The 20,336-nt window shown below is 40.2% G+C and overlaps 4 protein-coding genes across 6 annotated transcripts in view; 2 read left to right on the forward strand and 2 right to left on the reverse strand.

Moving 5' to 3' along the window:
- The window catches only part of tln1 (talin 1), a 1,269,505-nt gene that overhangs the window by 555,212 nt on the left and 693,957 nt on the right, over positions 1-20,336 (forward strand). The gene's annotated exons all lie outside the window — the stretch shown is intronic.
- LOC141376332 (serine/threonine-protein kinase pim-1-like) lies at positions 1,925-3,489 on the reverse strand. Its single transcript, XM_087271547.1, has 5 exons — positions 3,472-3,489; positions 2,783-2,851; positions 2,658-2,668; positions 2,181-2,479; positions 1,925-2,055 (listed from the first exon to the last, which is right to left on the reverse strand). The coding sequence occupies exons 1-5, from the start codon at positions 3,487-3,489 to the stop codon at positions 1,925-1,927; spliced, it is 528 nt and encodes a 175-aa protein (XP_087127673.1).
- LOC137496617 (uncharacterized) lies at positions 5,498-10,930 on the forward strand. The gene is made up of 9 exons (XM_087270125.1): positions 5,498-5,761; positions 7,107-7,589; positions 7,747-8,142; positions 8,344-8,441; positions 8,557-8,607; positions 8,712-9,093; positions 9,177-9,353; positions 9,477-9,606; positions 9,766-10,930. The coding sequence occupies exons 1-9, from the start codon at positions 5,635-5,637 to the stop codon at positions 9,773-9,775; spliced, it is 1,854 nt and encodes a 617-aa protein (XP_087126251.1). The 5' UTR covers positions 5,498-5,634; the 3' UTR covers positions 9,776-10,930.
- LOC137496558 (serine/threonine-protein kinase pim-1-like) lies at positions 10,811-19,606 on the reverse strand. Of its 3 annotated transcripts, none has more exons than XM_087270187.1 (5): positions 19,401-19,606; positions 19,238-19,288; positions 18,801-19,170; positions 18,496-18,675; positions 10,811-11,387 (listed from the first exon to the last, which is right to left on the reverse strand). In XM_087270187.1, exons 1-4 carry the CDS (start codon positions 19,527-19,529, stop codon positions 18,545-18,547), a joined length of 681 nt encoding a protein of 226 aa, XP_087126313.1. In that variant the 5' UTR covers positions 19,530-19,606; the 3' UTR covers positions 10,811-11,387; positions 18,496-18,544. The 3 variants fall into 3 exon arrangements, 2 of the variants coding, with proteins under 2 accessions (XP_087126313.1, XP_087126314.1); XM_087270188.1 differs by lacking the exon at positions 10,811-11,387 and adding an exon at positions 12,423-12,554; XR_015500777.1 differs by lacking the exons at positions 18,496-18,675; positions 18,801-19,170; positions 19,238-19,288; positions 19,401-19,606 and adding an exon at positions 12,361-13,822.

A 20,336-nucleotide genomic window follows, 5' to 3' on the forward strand; every position in this document is an offset into this window, starting at 1 on the left:
TAATGTTTTCCCCCCTCTCTCTCTCTCTGTTGGTAAAGCGCTGTCAACAAATATTTTTCCTCCACATCCCATAATGCACAGCGCATCGGCCTAAGGCAGCTGAATTAGTCCAAAACGCACAGTACTTTTTTGCGGTTGGGTCTGTTTTAGTACGGATCATATTCTTACCACAAACGAACCGCTCCTTGTTTCGTTTGAAAGCGTACCGAGACCACCTCTTCAAGCAGGTCTCGATACGCTTATTTAGTCCGCTTTTGGTGCGCACTCGAGTACGATTTCTGCATTCTCACCAGCCCAAACGAACCGCACCAAAAGGGGAAACGAACTCTAGTGCGATTCAATCAAACTAAATAAGGCAGATGTGAAAGCACCCTTAAATTGACCCTCTACCTTGTCTCTGTATTGACGTTTTGCTGCTTTGATGGTTTTCCTGAGGTTGTAATTGGCTTGTTTTTGTTCCTCAGCATTTCTGGATTTATAAGCGGAAGCTCGCACTGATAGGGCTGTTCGAACTTCACCATTGATCCATGGTTTTTGGTTGGGGTAGATAATGACAGTTTTTGTTGGGACCATGTCTTCTATGCAATTCCTAATGAGGCACCTGACTAGTGTTCACGAAGATGGTAAACAGACTCTTCCAGTTAAAGAAGAACTGAAAACATCTTGGAATAATGAGTTTACTGTACAAATAATTGTAGTTTTAGGTGGATTGCTGATGTAGATGCCAAGAAAACAAGACAGACAACATACAAATAGGTTCTACAGTGGCGATTCCGACAATACTTCAAAGAGTGTTTTTAAAACATTGAAATTTGTCAAATTGTTGCAATTTCACTGGCCACCCTGGATGGAAACACAATAAAGAGATATAGTACTTAATTCCCACTCATTATCTGATTAGATGTGGTTTTACAGTGATAAAACAGATCATCTTCAAGACAGGAAATGTATGAAATTTGTACAAAAAGTTTGCTAAAACGAAAGAGTAAGTCAGTTTAATGGTGAAGAGATTGATCAAATATGCCTATAGATAAAAGGTTTGCGAAAAAATGTCATGCTTCCTTATAAAAGTATTTTGTATTTTCAGAGTACAGGATTTTACTTTGATACCTGTGTGGCTGCTGTATTTTGTAGTTTATTTTGATGCATGTAATATTGAGGTGTTTTGTATTTTATTTTAGAACACATTTCAATGTATTTTTGCTCATCCCTGCATACCGTTTACTGGACATGAAAGGTAGCTTTAAAGACTTATGTTTCAACGAAAACAGTAAAGACACAGTATTTGGGTAATTGGCAATACAATCTATTTTATTTCTTTGAAAACACAACGAGAAAACTTGGACAGGATGTAAATAACCTTTTTTAATTATTCAAATCACTCGAGGCTTATTTTACTTGAATGATGTATTTGTTCCGTTGCGTGTTCTCATTTGAAAAACACACTATACTAGTAAGCACTCTGATCTGATGTGTGTGTGTGTGTGTGTGTCTTCAGCTCCTTCAGCTTCACACAGAGCCTCACAGATGAAGCAGAGGAAGTTCAGGATCAGGATCTGTTCTCCTCAGTTCCTCTGCCACTCCTGCTCTCCTTCTACAAGTCATTGAAAGCGTTTATCTAAACTGAACCTGACAATACAAGCCGAACCAAGACTGCTGGACTCAGATCAGTGTAATGTCAGTGGCCACCTGTTCAGTGCAACCAGGGATGGCACTCAAGATCATCTAAACTGGACCGATCAGCCGGCGCTGCACTGAGACACCAGCGAATCAGCTGACGGCACTCTATTACACACAACCATGTCTTCAGAAACACACAACAACACACTTCTGCTCGCTCGCCACGCCATCTCTGAATGTGTCTGAATCTCTTACCTGTTGACAAGCTCCTAGGAAAGGTCAGTCTGCTTCTGGACGTGACCCTCTATGCGCCTCTGAAGGGGAAACAGTCACACAGGATGTTGTAGAGCGTCACTCCTACTGACCTGACTGTAGCTGGAGTGGCATTGTAGCGATGTCTGCGAAACCACTCAGGAGGAGCGAATGCAGGAGTGCCTGAGAGACACAAGAAGACCACAAACATCTGCTCCAAATGCTCCAGTACAGACAAATTCCCTTCAGTTGATCAGCAGACGTTCACAAACATCAACAGAACGTTTCCTTCTGTAACTCAAACCCACCTGCAAAGTATTTGTAGGCCGAGCGCTTCAGCAGATCTCCACAGCTGAAGTCCAGCAGCTTGATGTCCTGGGACTCTGTGAAGATCAGTAGGTTCTCTGGCTTGATGTCCCGGTGCAGAATGCCGTGGTTCTCGAAGTGTTTCAGTGCCACAATCAGCTGCACCAGCACTTCCTTAGCCAGACGCTCGTCCAGACAGCAGTTCTCACAGAAGCCCTGGAGATTTTGGCAAGGAGCCGGACGCTCCAGGATCAAGACGAACCGTCTGGGACGGTCAAACCAGTCCAGCAGCTGCAGGACACTGGGGCAGGCAAGAGCTGAAGTGATGTGGGTCTTTCATGCCACCTCCAGCGGCAGCCGACCCCGACCATCCTGCAGGACAAACCCTCCATTATATCCAGGACTGAATCAAACACCACAGACTCACACCAAAACATACAACTTTTAGTGTCTCGGGGGTCCGGTCCTTCGACACGTACTTGATGTCCACCTGCAGACAGAAAAAGCAGAGTAAATCACACCTGCCTGATGGAGACACATGACATTTACTGACAGCAACATTTCTAAAGCATGTCTGAATGAAGGAGGGACGAAGATCTCTTACTGGTAGTCCATCAGACCTGCGGACCCCAGCAAACACAGAGCCGAATCCACCTCGCCCCAGCAACGGGCCCTTCAGTTACAAGTCAGCAACACAGAAGAGCACAAGAAATGAAGAGAGAAGAGAAAACATGCTGCAGTGTCTTCAATGACAAATCATTTCCTAACTGAGCCATAAGATCTGGAAGATTTGAGCTGTGCTGACCTCTGCGAGAGCATTGGGCCGGTCTCCGGGAAGAGGTGGACGGTGTTTGCTGGCTGCTGCTTTGCCTTTTCTTCTTGCTGTTCCTCTGGTCTGTGGATGCAGAATCAGCCAAATGTGAAGGCAGAGGAGAAAATATCCAGGAAGCTCAGCGGTGCCGTCCTGTGTGTCTGTGTCCAGAGCTGCTGTCTGGGTGAAAGCAGCACTCCTGGGTCTGGAATGGCTTGAGGTTAAATATAAATCACACACAGAAACACTTTTACTGCTCACTTTTATCACACTTTCAGAAGGAACGTGCAGTTTTTATTGAGCAACTCTGCAGTTTCCATCATTATAATTGCTTTAAACAATAAAAACAAACATCAAAACATGTTTTATTATTTTTTTGTTTCATGTTAACTTCTATGATCTTTTTCATATCAATCAATCATCGTACAGCATCATTCAGTGACAAACCAAAGACAAACTAATGACAAATTAAAAACACTCACCTCTCTTTCTTCACCCATGTGGGACATGGACAATCTCCTCCAACCTGCAATAAAACAAGAAAATACAGATAAAATATGAAAATTTATTTAAAACAGGAAATTAAAGGAAAAATAAGAACAAAACGAAGTGAAAATAAGAAAATAAAACAAAACAAATGTTTAAAGAAACAATCAGAAAACAAGAACTAAAATAAAAACTGATTAAAGAAGTTGTGCTCTTTATAATTAGTCTTCTCTCAGAAATCCTCGAACAGATTCAGAAATCTCAGGATCCGCACAGAAATGCTCTGCAAACTCGCCTCGTCTCTCAACCAACAGATTGCGATGGGTTTGATTGTGTTTATATGCAGACAGAATTTATATCAACACGCGTTGCTATAGCAATTAAAATAAAAGCGCATTAAAAGATTTTGTAATAAAATTAGAAAGAAATTAAATAAAATTCCGGAATAATTTTAAGAGGCCTTACATTTACGCGAGAAGTGACTTCAGGGAAGTTAGTCACATGACCTTTTGTAATGCCCTGCTTTAGCCTGAATCGTCAATAATCGTATATAATTATAATATAATAAATATAATAATAATAATAATATAAGTCAATAATTTAGTGTAAATAATAATAAATATGATCCTCAGAAAATAATCCAATAACTGTTCTTGAAGCAGTTTATGATGCCTGTAGATTTCATGAATGGAGAATAATATCATCATCGTTCACATTTTCCTTTAAGTATTTATTTCATTTTATTATTGTTTTATTCCATTTAATTTGTTTTATTTTTTATTAGACTGAAATTATCAAATTAAAATGTTCAATTAATATTAAATGGCAGCTGCTGTTTACCACAAAACCATTAATAAAGTGTCCAGCACCAAAAGTGTTTCATATAACGAGTCAAATCCACTGATAATGATCATATCTTAGCGATTATATAATGATTGTCATTATCAGTGAATTTGACTTATTTACAAGAGAGTCATTAAAATGGAAGGACATTATTATAATTATTACTGTTGTTATTGTTTTATTATTCAGATGGACAATTTCTAGTGAGGTTATTTGTGCGGTCCAGTTTGTTATTTGCCTAATAAATCACAAAACATTTTCTCTTTCTCTTGTGGACTAATAATTTATAGACTATTTTAGCCCAACCCTTCATATTTATTATTCAACTTTTTACATGTGAAGCACAAATGTCCACTTATTATTGACTGTGATATAAAACTTTAATACATGTTTGTGAATTTATTGATAAATACATTTAATTCAGGTTTGTATACTTTATTGGTAAAAGATAATGAATGTATCTTCGCTGGTGCTGCTCGTACAGCTGCAGTTTATACTGATATTTCTGATAGAATTTGATAATAATTGCTGAAGCTTTTATCAGGGTGTGTGTCACACTTTATTTGTTATAAATTTATTATCTGACAAAAACAACAACTGAGTTGTGGATCTCAACAAAACTTGACCGAGCAGAGCGCCGTTATGGATCACCCCGCACAGCTCACCGATTTTTTTTTCTTCATTGATTTTATTTTATTTGTATTTTTTTATTGACTTCAATAATAAACGTACAAAATCCAATTTTACACATAAAAAACAATGATAATAACAGATCAGGAAAAATTATATAAACATATAAAAAATTAAATTAAAAGAGAAACAAAAGAGAGAAAAATATAAATAAATAAAATTAAACAGAGATACATACATAACACAAATACAGCAAGAGGAAACAAGGACTTATGTATCCGTGATATTTCCAAAATATTTATCAGAATAATCCAAGAATCTATCACTTTTCTTGTTATTAACTAGTCTAGGGGTTTTATTAAAAACATCAATTTCTATTAAAAAATGTGAAATAGAAGGCTGCGAATTGGAGAATTTTTATTTGTGAATAAAATATTTTCCATACAAAATAAAAAAGTTAATAATGTAGTTCTCTGATATATCAGTTTTACTGTCATAGTAACAAAAAATATCTTGAAGTTGTAAGGGTCTGGAAGAAGCAATGTAGCTCACTTCACCTATGATGTCATAAATAGAACGCCGTTACGTCATAGGACAGAACACAGTTCAGAAATTCCTCAGAGTGACAAACGAACGAGTAGAGTGAACAGTGATTATCGACTTTAGCGACTTGTTTTGCATCTCAAATGGCAAATAACACGTCAGCTGCGTTTTTTACTCGACTTAATTTGATTAAGACAGTATTTGTCAACCATAATCATCAAAGTGACACGATGGCTTCTCCTACACCTACCGTGATGAGAAGCCCAACAGGTGAGATGACAGTTTACAAAAACAGTGTATTTTCACGTCTTATTTAATAAAAAATATAATAATAATAATATAATATAGCCATAAAAGCGAATTGCCGACTTAAGAGTCAAATATTCAACCTCTCGTGTTTGTAATTGTGTAGTGTAGTTGTGATATTGAATATTTTCTGTCTCTGTGATTTGAGCCCTGCTGATATTTTATGTATCGACATTCTGGCTTTTAAGTTTCTCATTTCCACTCAACAGAAATTGTGCCTTGTTAACTTTACTAATAAAAACATTTTAATAATACTTTAATTTAAATCCTTTGTGTAGACCTGCACAGTAATGTTCTTAGTTTTTGATGGTGTGGAGGAATAATTGTTATATTTTAGCAAACTGAGTGAGAATATTATATTTAAGTCTTTATTTGTTCAAGCAGGGATGAATTAATACAATTGAGGTAAAGTTGGTTTTATATTCACACATTCTGACTTTCTCCTTTATAATATAATAACAGAAAAATATTGTTTCAAAATCTAAATGGGGAAATATTTTAACAGTCAATGACTATCATCATATAACAGTGTTTACAGTCAGTTAAATAGTGCTAATGTTGATTTGAAGTCATAATTACATGCGGTTTCAGACCCAATATTGGTAAACAACTTATACGAACTGTTAAATGAACAAATGTGCAAATATAAAACCAACTTCACCTCCATAATAATAAATGTCTACAGCTCTGTTTCTGTGACTGAAGTTCTGGAGCAAGACTTCCATTTTCATTTGGATTTCTAAGACGAATTGTTAAATGTTTAAAGTTATAATTTACTCACAGATTTCTTACTGAAGCTCCAGAGTGAGAGGAATTGTTCTCTTTGAGTTTGACGATTGCTAATGAAAAGCTGAACAATGTTGATTTAGGTTCATTAGTTTTTCTGTGGTGGAGAAGTGGTGCTTGAGGAAGAATGTAGATGTAGATGTAGCACCCACTGACAAACAAATAAAAGTATTATATTGACTCAAAGTCAGTTCTTATAATAGTTTGCATTTTGTGTGAGCAGGAGTGAGATGTTTATTTTTGCTAAATAGTTGCTTTTAGGATTTTTCCTGATGTCTAATATGGACTTATGACTTACAGACTATTTGTCAGCTTGTGTTTGTCATTTTACATCTTAGAAATGATTTGCAATTCCACATAATTAATTTCAGTTTTCAAACATTTTCTATTATAATTGTACATTTATTATTGTTGTTTTTTTGTGTGATTGTCTTTCATATGTCTAATTTACAGCAGTTTGTCTATTTTGAACCTGTGGTTAAAGAGTTTTCTAATATTTCCCTGTTCATTTCCTTTATTTCAGAAAATCCAGAGAAAAGGAGGAAAGGGAATAAAGCCTCTGCTTTCTTCAAGAGAGCATGGAAGGCTGTGAAGCGCCCTTTCCTTTGCTGTGGCCGGAACAGAGTGGCTCCATTTGAACCACAGTCGGATATCGATGATTTCGAGCATCTGCCTGTTCCAGGTCCCTCCAGGACCGTCGCAGCACATGCAGACCTTGAGCCGGTGTGGCTGCCAGGCCAGGTCTGTGAAGACCCTCAGCCGTTGAGTGTTCCGGGCCCCTCCAGGATCAAGCAAACAGCAGATCCGGCCCGTCCTGAGTCCTCAACGGCCCTGACAGGTCATGTTGACACTGAGCTGGTGTGTCTGCCAGGTCAGACCTGGGAAGATCCTCAGCCAATCATTGTCCATGGCCTCACCAATATTAAGAACATGACGGATGCAGATTCGGCCTGTCCTGAGTCGCCTCCGTCTGTTCAAGACCCCTCTGATATTGATGGGACTGATGGTGAGTCATCCTGAATTTGGTTCATCTGTTATTTTTATGCTTTGTTGTTTTTAGCTTGTAAATCAGACAGTGTCATTTGTTGTGCTGTTGGTTGTGTATTAATTAGTAGCTGCAGCTCTGTTCATGGAGATGTTTCTGTTTGTTTTCTTCATTTTAGAAAAACCCAAGAAAGGAAGGAAAGGGAAAAGAGTCTCTGCTTTCTTCAAGAGAGTATTGAAGGCCGCAACGCGCCCTTTCCTGTGCTGTGACACCGATGTAGTCCAGCATCTTACACCACAACCTGAACCTGAACCTGAGCCAGAGCCAGAGTCAGAGCCAGAGTCAGAGTCCGAGTCCGAGTCCGAGCCTGAGTCAGCGCCAGAGTCCGAGTCCGAGTCCGAGTCCGAGCCCGAGCTCCGGCCAGAGTCTGAGCCAGGGCTGGAGAATGAAGCTGACCCTGAGGCAGTGCCTGCTGAAATTATGCCTGAAATCGCAGAACCCGCTGACCCTGAGTCAGTATGTCTGCCAGGCCCAGCTCCTGAAGAGCCTAAAGAGGCTTCTGTGCCCACTCGTAGTAAGTCATCATTTCCTTCTGTTTTCTGTAACTCATAATTAATATAATTAGTAATCAATTTACTCCTGCAATTCTGGTAGAAGTTACTGCTTTCAGCTCATTGCATTAAATCCAGATTTAAAGGATTTATTAGTCTTTTATTTGATCCGTTTCATACCAGACAATCCAAGTAAATCTCCCTGCTCTTTTTGTGTGTTTCAGGATTTGATCTGTCTGACTTTAAAGTAGACAGCATGATTGGAGAAGGAGCTTTTGGCAAGGTGTATGTGGCATCTCACAAACTTCGTGAAAGTGAAAAGGTAGAGAACTATTTTTTACATTCAGTCAGCATTTTCCTCCTAATTATTAAATATTAATAGTTTGTTGGCTTTAATTTGCCACTTACTTTGAAAAATTGACTGTTTTTTTTCGCAGGTTGCCCTGAAGTCTATAACCAAGCTTAAACAGGACAAATATCTCAACATTGTAAGTTGAATAATTTACACAACAATAACATTTTCCAGTTTTTGTTTCTGTACTTTGTGTCATTCTGCTCTGGTAATATCTTTGAAATCTGTTGTTCTTTCTAGGATGGTCATTCCACACCTGTGCTTGCGGAAGTGGCAATGATGCTTAGGTTGATGAATGCTCCGCAATGCCCAAACATCATTGGATTACACGACTGGATTGAGAATGAGAGCAGCTTCCTTCTCGTCTTGGAGTACCCAGAGTCAAGCCGGACCTTGGCTGATTACATCACAATGAGATGGCGAATTAGTGAAAAGCGAGCACGCCGGTTAATTCGTCAGTTGATCCGAGCTGTAAAGTTCTGCACTGAGCGTGGAGTTTTCCATGGAGATATCCACACGGAGAACATCCTGGTGACGAAACCCCGATTACAGCTCAAATTGATCGACTTTGGTTGTGCTTGGCCAATTACCAGCGAGCCTTTCAACAGCAGTGAATTTCGAGGTGAGTTGGCGTTTTGTGTTAGTTTCTTTGCTCACAGTATTGTCTTATGAAATGACTGAATTCTGAAAATGTCTCTCTTATAGGAGCCAGTGGGATCACGCCACCTGAGGTTTTCAAGGAGCCCACATTCTATGCTGACCCGGCAAACATTTGGCAAATAGGCAGCGTGCTGTACGATATATTGCATGCAGAATTGCCCTTTTCTGACAAAGATTCAGTAATGTTTGCATCCCTTGAGACACACCCCAGGTTAACTCCAGGTAAGCAGACACCTCTGAACAATCTCAGCCTCAGTGACAGAATAAAATATGTCAGTCACGAGTAAAAAAGCATTGAATATAATGGTTACATACATATTTCACACTCTCTGTGTCACTTTTCAGTATGCCAGAACCTGCTTTCCCAGTGTTTGGCCCGCTGTCCACTTGAGCGGCTGCAGTTACATCAGTTAGAAAAGCACCGGTGGTTCAATCCAACGACCCCAAATCCTGCGCAGCAGTTAAACAAGAGGAGGTAGAGGAACACACCGAGCACAAAACTACATCTTCAGTCTTTCTTTCCTTCATGCTATTCCTGTTCTTTCCTCTTCTGCTCTTTTAGAGTCACAAGTCTTATTTGACAGCCCTTCATATCACTGCTTAAATAACTTTGTGTTGTTTTTCTTCATTTTAGAAAACACTAAAGTGAGAAAGTGGAAAGCACAATTAAAGTCACTAAACTAGCATTATCAGTTATTAATTACTCCCTCATGTCATTCCAAACCCCTCAGATCTTACTTTTCAGTGTCAGTGTGTTGATGAGAGCTCTGTCCTGCACTTTGTGTGTGTCCACTGCTGACGTTTACCTCAGATGTGCCCACGCTTTGTTTAAATGAGAGGAAGTCGCGCAGGCCTCTGGGTTATCCGTCAGCAGTGCGACACACATCCAGTGCAGTACAGGACTTCTGAACTCATTATTTTTGTTTAAATCATTTTGTTTTTCTTTCTGCATTAAAGAAGTTTCGCTCCAAACCCCTGACACCTTTCCTCATCTTCAGGAAACAAATGAAAAGATTTGAGATGAAATCTAATCATCACACCATGAGAGCTCTGTTCTGCACTGTGTGTGTGTCCACTGCTGACGTTTACCTCAGATGTGCCCACGCTTTGTTTAAATGAGAGGAAGTCGCGCAGGCCTCTGGGTTAAACGTCAGCAGTGCGACACACATACAGTGCACTGCGCTCTTCTGGACGTGCGGTTTGAGGGTCAGAGAGCTCTCAGATTTCATCTCAAATGTTTTCATTTGTGTTCTCAATATGAACTAAACATGAATTCGAACTAAGGACATGAGCTGAGTAATTAATGACAATAATGGTAATGAATGGTGCCTAGACCGCAGCTCTGCACAAGACCTTTGGCCACAGGAGAAATGGTCGTACCCAACCGAGCCTGGTTTCTCTCGAGGTTTTTTCCTTCACTTTTGTCAATTGGTGAAGTTTTGTTCCTCGCCACTGTCGCCGCTGGCTTGCTTGGTTGGGACTTGTGGAGCTGCGCATCGATGGATTTGCACTTCAGTGTTTGGACTTTCAGCAGTGACAATTAAACCACACTGAACTGAACTGAACTGAACTTCAACTCCAGTGCTGTCACAGTTTTCTCCTCTAAAGTGTCATCAAAGATCTGCTCAACTATTTTCTACCTCATTAATGAATCTGGTGTTCTGTCATAAGAGAGACTGATTGTTTTATAATGAAGTGTTCATGATTGTTTTGTAATGAATTGTTCTTTGAATTGTTTTGTGATGAACTGCTTCTATGTATTGTTGGCTAATAAGTCAAATAAAATCCTGTGAATCAAACTGAAGCTCTGATCATCATTTCTGTGAGTTTTCTAAATGACTCCTTACTCAATTAAAGAGAGAGTTCTCCCTCAACTATTTACTCACGTGCTTCCAAACCGATGAGGTTCTTTCCTCTGTTGAACACTGAAGAAGATACAAATCTGAAAACCTGTAACCATTGATGTCCACAGTAGGAAAACAAACACAATGGAAGTCAATAGTTACAGGTTTCCAGCATTTTTCAAAACATCTTCTTTTGTGTATAACAGAAGAAAGAAACTCATAGTACTTAGTACATAGAAACTCACTGGGAACACAAGCAGCTCTGGGTTCAGGCCTGGAAGAACAGTCTTATGATGATCTCAGTGTGATTTGGGCTGTCGCTTGTAGAAGCAGCTGTTCTGCTCAGTTTCTGCCATCACAAGCTGTCCAGTTCCTGTCTGTTCTTCATTGTCCAGCAACATCAAGACAAAATCTACAAAAATAACAGATAAAAGAGAAACATGTTCAATCATTATTGAAAGAAACACAAGACACCAGTCAATTACATTACAGCACCTTTTAGAAGTATCCAACAATAACTTTTAAACACATTTCTGTCCTCAATTTAAATGTAAAGGAATAAGGAGAGCAATAGTTCTTAAAATAAATGAAGAGTTTTATATGTCCTCCTTGTTTATTTGTGCATCACTACTGACAGATATTTAGTCAAATGTTACTTGCAGTTCTTCAGTCTTGCAGTAGCCAAAAACACACTGTATGAGTCAAAATGAGTGATTTTACTGAAGATCATTAGAGGTAAAGATCATATTCCATTAATATATATACAGTTGAAGTCAGAATTATTAGCCCCCCTGAATAATTAGACTGCTTGTCTATTTTCCCCCCAATTTCTGTTTAACGGAGAGAAGATTTCTTCAACACATTTCTAAACATAATAGTTTATTAACTCATTTCTAATAACTGATTTATCTTTGCCATGATGACAGTAAATAATATTTGACTAGATATTTTTCAAGACACTTTTATACAGGTTAAAGTGACATTTAAAGGCTTAGCTAGGTTAATTAGGTTAGATAGGCAGGTTAGGGTAATTAGGCAAGTACTGTATAACGATGGTTTGTTCTGTAGACTATCAAAAAAAAAGTAGCTTAAAAGGGCTAATAATTTTGTCCCTAAAATGGTGTTTAAAAAATTTAAAACTTTGTTTATTCTAGCAGAAATAAAACAAATAAGACTTTCTCCAGAAGAAAAAATATTATCAGACATACTGTGAAAATTCCCTTACTCTGTTAAACATCATTTGAAAAATATTTTAAAAAGAAGAAAAAAAATTCAAAGGGGGCTAATAATTCTGACTTCAACTGTATACAATGGGATTAAAGATATCTATAAATTATATTTTTACTGAGCAAATCTAAAACAGACATCTCAAATGATTATTTTACCGGCAACAATAACAATGGATGATCTCTCATGGCCAAACTGCAGCTCTGCTCATTTCATTCGGCCAGTGGAAAGCTGCTGTTTGTTGGCCTGGCTGAGTCTGGTTTCCCCAAAAGTTTGTTCTTCACTTCTGTCAATTGCTGGAGTTTTGCTTCCACTGGCACATCTGACAATCTTGGATGGGGTTGCTGGAGCACTAGAGCACAGAGTCAGATGAACTAGAGATGTCTGGCTACACTAGGTTTGGTCTTAAAAACAGTTTCAATGCATTGAGCCACATTAAGCATTAAACTTAAACTAAAATGTTAATTCTAAATCCTTCAGATATAGTCTGATCCATTGTCATACAGTGCTCAGCACAAATGAGTTCACCATGTTTATATCAATTTCTCAGTTAATATATGCTGGAGCATTTAAACAAACCCTTACAAAAATAACTGCAGTACAACAACAGAATATAGAAGTATAACTGCAGTAAAATAATGTACAATTGCACAATCGCAATACAATAAAGTATAAACACAGTACAAATACAGTTCAATAAAGTTCAACAGCAGTATAAGATGCAGTAATCTGGAGTAAAAACTAGTAAACTCTGTCTTTACTGCACTTGTGCTGCTGTAGTGTAATATGCCAGTGCTGTGGTAAGAACTGAACTGCACTTGTGTTCTAAGAGGTTTGTTCTTCAACATCTTCAGGACTATTTCGTACTTTTTTCTGGGATGTGTTTTGGATTAAAGTGATTTTCTGATTAGAATTTTAAGAGTTTATTTGCAAAAACAATTAACAAAACATAACTGCAGTGAACTGAACAGTACAACAGCGACTATAATGCAATAAAGTTCAGTTAAACCTGCAGTACAACTGAAGAAGTCATTCATTCATTCATTTTCTTGTCGGCTTAGTTCCTTTATTAAACCGGGGTCACCACAGCGGAATGAACCACCAACTTATCCAGCAAGTTTTTACGCAGCGGATGCCCTTCCAGCCGCAACCCATCTCTGGAAAACATCCACACACACACTCATACGCTACGGACAATTTAGCCTACCCAATTCACCTGTACCGCATGCAGTCATGAACAAGTTTTGACAGTGACGGTGATTTGGTGTTTCCCAAAAGTTGCAGACGCCTTTACCAATATCAAAATGTTTTTGTAAACATCCAGTTATTCTTTACACTGATTAAGAAATACTATGACTACTATAATAAAGAAAATCCGCTCTAAATAGAAAACTAAATAAATTGCTAAATACTCGACACATGAAAGAGTGAAGTATGCAGCCCACAAGAAATGTGGAAGCCTATTGCGTATCATATTAAACAAAGGAACTGGCGTCCACCGGCGTCACGTTGACGGTGATGGGGGTGTGTATTCTCTTCTCTCTCCTAAAATACACCACCAGCTCCTTGGTTTTGCAGATGTTGAGTGAGAGGTGGTTTTCCTGACACCACTGCTTCAGAGTGTGCACCTCCTCTCTGCAGGCCGTCTCATCATTATCTGTGATTAGGCCCACCAGCGTTGTGTCATCAGCAAATTTAACGATGACGTTGAAGCTGTGTTTTGCTGTACAGTCATGTGTGTACAGGGAGTACAGGAGTGGGCTGAGAACACAGCCCTGTGGAGCACCAGTGTTGAGGATCAGTGTGGATGAGGTAACGTTGTTCATTCTGACCTCCTGGCGTCTGCCTGACAGGAGGTCCAGGATCCAGTTGCACAATGAGCTGTGAAGACCCAGAGCCTGGAGCTTCACCACCAGCTTGGCAGAGACCATGGTGTTGAATGCTGAGCTGTAGTCCACAAACAGCATTCTCAAATATGTGCTTTTGTTTTCCAGGTGAGACAGAGCAGTGTGCAAGGTGAAAGCAATTGCATCATCAGTGGAGCGGTTATTTCTGTATGTAAATTGCAGAGGGTCAGTGTGAGCGGGCAGGACAGAGCAGGGGCCTCATGTACGAAGACTTGCGTGGAAATCCTACTAAAACATTGCGTACGCACAAAGCTGTAAATGTGCGTACGCAGAAAAAAATTCAAATGTATGAAACAATGCGTACGCCGAATCTCACGTATATTCTATTGTACATCCGAATGAACGTGAAACTGAGCGCAACATGCACGAGCACAAAACCCCTCCCTGCCTCCTCCCCCGTATGAATATGCTAATGACTCTATTTTGGCAAAACCCAAGGAAAAAGCAATGGCAAAAGCATGCGAAAAGAGAAACTTTGAACCGAATGTGAATAAGAGGTGCAACTTTCGAAGGTAGACCGAAGAAAAACTGTGTTTTTTGCAAGTTTGTCCACCAGAATTAATAACAAAAGAAAAAATTGAGTGGGAGAGTTTAGCTGATGCGGTTAACACAGTTGGGTCTGAACATCGCACTGAGTGGGGTAAACAGGAAATAGTGTGATTTATATGTGTAAAATGTTGCAGCAGCCTTAACAGTCTAAGTGGCGCAGCTCGTAAAACGCATGTCAACATGTTTTGACACGTTCGAGCATGAACTCGGTTCGAATCCAGCGTCTGATTAACTCATTTTCCTTTTTTCCCCCGCTACATATCAGATTTTGCCAACTATTTATCACGAAGAAGACAAGTATGAATCATTAATAAGTCTGTGCATCATATTTTATTTGCAAATTTATTGAATGGAAATGTTTCTGATTCACGTATGCAAATTCATCTTCAGATGGCGCCTTTATAGCAATGTGCGAGCAGTAGATCGCCCCCATTACATTGGGAAAACAGGCGACCGCTGCAAATTGCGCTTTAATGTTTGGCTGGTCAACTGTATGGTATGGAAATCTTATATACCTGCTAGATGAACCTGTCTCATACAGCTGTCAATGCACGGCTCAAAGACACTTTGTAGAGAGCAATTTAACACAACTGCCTCTAGGAGTCGTTAATGGAAATAAAACAGACACGCACAAAAAACGTGCTTTATGGCTGGCGTGGAGCTGCGCACATTCCCACGTTCAGTTCATCGTTAGTAAATCCAAACATGAGCGATTCTGAGTGTGAAACCTGGCGTACGCAAAGTTTTTGTGCGTACGCAGCGTTGATACATGAGGCCCCAGATGTGCTTTTTAATCAGCTTCTCAAAGCACTTGCTGAAGATTGGTGTCAGAGCAATCGGACGCCAGTCATTTAAGCACGTGGTTTTAGCTGATTTCGGTATGGGCACAATAGTAGCTGTCTTAAAGCATGTGGGAACCAATGACAGAGAAAACGAGAGGTTAAAGATGTCCATGGTCGGCGCCAGTGGTGTGGTGGGCAGTGTGTCGACACATGCACTCCAGTGCTCGCGGCGACCCGGGTTCGATTCCGCCTCTCGGTCCTATGCCGATCCTTCCCCACTCTCTGCTTCTCATGCTTTCCTGTCAATACTCTCTACTGACCTATCTAAAATAAAGATGAAAACCCCGAAAAAATAATTATAAAAAAAAATAAAAAATAGATGTCCATGAAAACTCCCGCTAGCTGGTGTGCGCGTGCTTTAAGTACACGTCCAGAAATGCCATCTGGGCCCGTCGCTTTTCGGATGTTCACGTGACGGAAAGATCTAGTTACGCCCGTGACAGAAACAGAGAGTGTGCTGGCAGTTTTGGTTTCGGCCGCGGCTGTCCTGGGCTTCAAAGCGGGCGTAGAACGAGTTGAGCTCGTCCGGGAGAGACGCGGCAATGTTAACAGTGGCGGATTTGTTACCTTTAAAGTCTGTGATGTAATTAAGTCCCTGCCACATGCTCCTTGCGTTATTGGTGTTAGGGTGCTTTCACATCTGTAGTTCGCTTCATTTGGTCCAGACCAAGGGTAATAAATGATATATTGTTGCATCTTCTGCCGTCTTTGGGTCGTTTTCACACCACACTGCTGGCTTTGGTTCGAAACAGTTGAAACTAACCAAAATGCAGTCATCTGACAAAATCCACATCTCTCATTGGCCAGATGTTGTTGAACATATTTCCTAAACTGCTTATTGATTGGTCAGAATTCACGTGCGGGAAAATGCCAATGAACTCCCGCAGGTAAACAAAAACTTTTACTCTGGAGGGACGACTGCGCTGGCTGATTGTATCCTTGCTTTAGACGAACTATACATTACGAAAATGAAGCACAGCCGCGGCTGGAAAACAATGTTTAATGCATCACACATCACTTCAGGAGGAGGCGTGAATTAATTTAGCTAAACTGCGACATGGTCATCTTGCGGAAATATTACAAACGATCGATCAGGTAATGTTTTCCCCCCTCTCTCTCTCTCTGTTGGTAAAGCGCTGTCAACAAATATTTTTCCTCCACATCCCATAATGCACAGCGCATCGGCCTAAGGCAGCTGAATTAGTCCAAAACGCACAGTACTTTTTTGCGGTTGGGTCTGTTTTAGTACGGATCATATTCTTACCACAAACGAACCGCTCCTTGTTTCGTTTGAAAGCGTACCGAGACCACCTCTTCAAGCAGGTCTCGATACGCTTATTTAGTCCGCTTTTGGTGCGCACTCGAGTACGATTTCTGCATTCTCACCAGCCCAAACGAACCGCACCAAAAGGGGAAACGAACTCTAGTGCGATTCAATCGAACTAAATAAGGCAGATGTGAAAGCACCCTTAAATTGACCCTCTACCTTGTCTCTGTATTGACGTTTTGCTGCTTTGATGGTTTTCCTGAGGTTGTAATTGGCTTGTTTTTGTTCCTCAGCATTTCTGGATTTATAGGCCGAAGCTCGCACTGATAGGGCTGTTCGAACTTCACCATTGATCCATGGTTTTTGGTTGGGGTAGATAATGAGTTTTTGTTGGGACCATGTCTTCTATGCAATTCCTAATGAGGCACCTGACTAGTGTTCACGAAGATGGTAAACAGACTCTTCCAGTTAAAGAAGAACTGAAAACATCTTGGAATAATGAGTTTACTGTACAAATAATTGTAGTTTTAGGTGGATTGCTGATGTAGATGCCAAGAAAACAAGACAGACAACATATAAATTGGTTCTACAGTGGCGATACGACAATACTTCATAGAGTGTTTTTGAAACACTCGTGCAGTTTGAAATTTGTCAAATTGTTGCAATTTCACTGGCCACCCTGGATGGAAACACAACAAAGAGATATAGTACTTTATTCCCACTCATTATCTGCATTAGATGTGGTTTTACAGTGATGAAACAGATCATCTTCAAGACAGGAAATGTATGAAATTTGTACAAAAAGTTTGCTAAAATGAAAGAGTAAGTCAGTTTAATGGTGAAGAGATTGATCAAATATGCCTATAGATAAAAGGTTTGAGAAAAAATGTCATGCTCCCTTATAAAAGTACTTTGTATTTTCAGAGTAAAGGATTTTACTTTGATACCTGTGTGGCTGCTGTATTTTGTAGTTTATTTTGATGCATGTAAAATTGAGGTGTTTTGTATTTTATTTTAGAACACATTTCAATGTATTTTTGCTCATCCCTGCATACCGTTTACTGGACATGAAAGGTAGCTTTAAAGACTTATGTTTCAACGAAAACAGTAAAGACACAGTATTTGGGTAATTGGCTATACAATCTATTTTATCTCTTTGAAAACACAACGAGAAAACTTGGACAGGATGTAAATAACCTTTTTTAATTATTCAAATCACTCGAGGCTTATTTTACTTGAATGATGTATTTGTTCCGTAGCGTGTTCTCATTTGAAAAACACACTATACTAGTAAGCACTCTGATCTGATGTGTGTGTGTGTGTGTGTGTGTGTGTGTGTGTGTGTCTTCAGCTCCTTCAGCTTCACACAGAGCCTCACAGATGAAGTAGAGGAAGTTCAGGATCAGGATCTGTTCTCCTCAGTTCCTCTGCCACTCCTGCTCTCCTTCTACAAGTCATTGAAAGCGTTTATCTAAACTGAACCTGACAATACAAGCCGAACCAAGACTGCTGGACTCAGATCAGTGTAATGTCAGTGGCCACCTGTTCAGTGTAACCAGGGATGGCGCTCAAGATCATCTAAACTGGACCGATCAGCCGGCGCTGCACTGAGACACCAGCGAATCAGCTGACGGCACTCTATTACACACAACCATGTCATCAGAAACACACAACAACACACTTCTGCTCGCTCGCCACGCCATCTCTGAATGTGTCTGAATCTCTTACCTGTTGACAAGCTCCTAGGAAAGGTCAGTCTGCTTCTGGACGTGACCCTCTATGTGCCTCTGAAGGGGAAACAGTCACACAGGATGTTGTAGAGCGTCACTCCTACTGACCAGACTGTAGCTGGAGTGGCATTGTAGCGATGTCTGCTAAACCACTCAGGAGGAGCGAATGCAGGAGTGCCTGAGAGACACAAGAAGACCACAAACATCTGCTCCAAATGCTCCAGTACAGACAAATTCCCTTTAGTTGATCAGCAGACGTTCACAAACATCAACAGAACGTTTCCTTATGTAACTCAAACCCACCTGCAAAGTATTTGTAGGCCGAGCGCTTCAGCAGATCTCCACAGCTGAAGTCCAGCAGCTTGATGTCCTGGGACTCTGTGAAGATCAGTAGGTTCTCTGGCTTGATGTCCCAGTGCAGAATGCCGTGGTTCTCGAAGTGTTTCAGTGCCACGATCAGCTGCACCAGCACTTCCTTAGCCAGACGCTCGTCCAGACAGCCGTTCTCACAGAAGCCCTGGAGATTTTGGCAAGGAGCCGGACGCTCCAGGATCAAGACGTACCGTCTGGGACGGTCAAACCAGTCCAGCAGCTGCAGGACACTGGGGCAGGCAAGAGCTGAAGTGATGTGGGTCTTTAATGCCACCTCCAGCGGCAGCCGACCCTGACCGTCCTGCAGGACAAACCCTCCATTATATCCAGGACTGAATCAAACACCACAGATTCACACCAAAACATACAACTATCAGTCTCTCGGGGGTCCGGTCCTTCGACACGTACTTGATGTCCACCTGCAGACAGATAAAGCAGAGTAAATCACACCTGCCTGATGGAGACATGACATTTACTGACAGCAACATTTCTAAAGCATGTCTGAATGAAGGAGGGACGAAGATCTCTTACTGGTAGTCCATCAGACCTGCGGACCCCAGCAAACCCAGAGCCGAATCCACCTCGTCCCAGCAACGGGCCCTTCAGGTACAAGCCTGCAACACAGAAGAGCACAAGAAATGAAGAGAGAAGAGAAAACATGCTGCAGTGTCTTCAATGACAAATCATTTCCTAACTGAGCCAGAAGATCTGGAAGATTTGAGCTGTGCTGACCTCTGCGAGAGCGTTTGGCCGGTCTCTGGGAAGAGGTGGACGGTGTTTGCTGGCTGCTGCTTTGCCTTTTCCTCTTGCTGTTCCTCTGGTCTGTGGATGCAGAATCAGCCAAATGTGAAGGCAGAGGAGAAAATATCCAGGAAGCTCAGCGGTGCCGTCCTGTGTGTCTGTGTCCAGAGCTGCTGTCTGGGTGAAAGCAGCACTCCTGGGTCTGGAATGGCTTGAGGTTAAATATAAATCACACACAGAAACACTTTTACTGCTCACTTTCATCACACTTTCAGAAGGAACTTGCAGTTTTTATTGAGCAACTCTGCAGTTTCCATCATTATAATTGCTTTAAACAATAAAAACAAACATTAAAACATGTTTTTATAATTTTTGTTTTATGTAAACTTCTATGATCTTTTTCATATCAGTCAATCATCGTACAGCATCATACAGTGACAAACCAATGACAAACTAATGACAAATTAAAAACACTCACCTCCTCTTTCTTCACCCATGTGGGACATGGAAAATCTCCTCCAACCTGCAATAAAACAAGAAAATACAGATAAAATATGAAAATTTATTAAAAACAGAGGAAATTAAAGGAAAAATAAGAAAAAAACAAAGTGAAAATGAGAAAATACAACAAAAACAAATGTTTAAAGAAACAATCAGAAAACAAGAACTGAAATAAAAACTGATTAAAGAAGTTGTGCTCTTTATAATTAGTCTTCTCTCAGAAAT

The sequence above is a fragment of the Danio rerio genome, chromosome 10 (genome assembly GCF_052040795.2).
Source record: "Danio rerio strain M-AB ecotype USA chromosome 10, GRCz13ab, whole genome shotgun sequence".
NCBI lineage: Eukaryota > Metazoa > Chordata > Actinopteri > Cypriniformes > Danionidae > Danio > Danio rerio.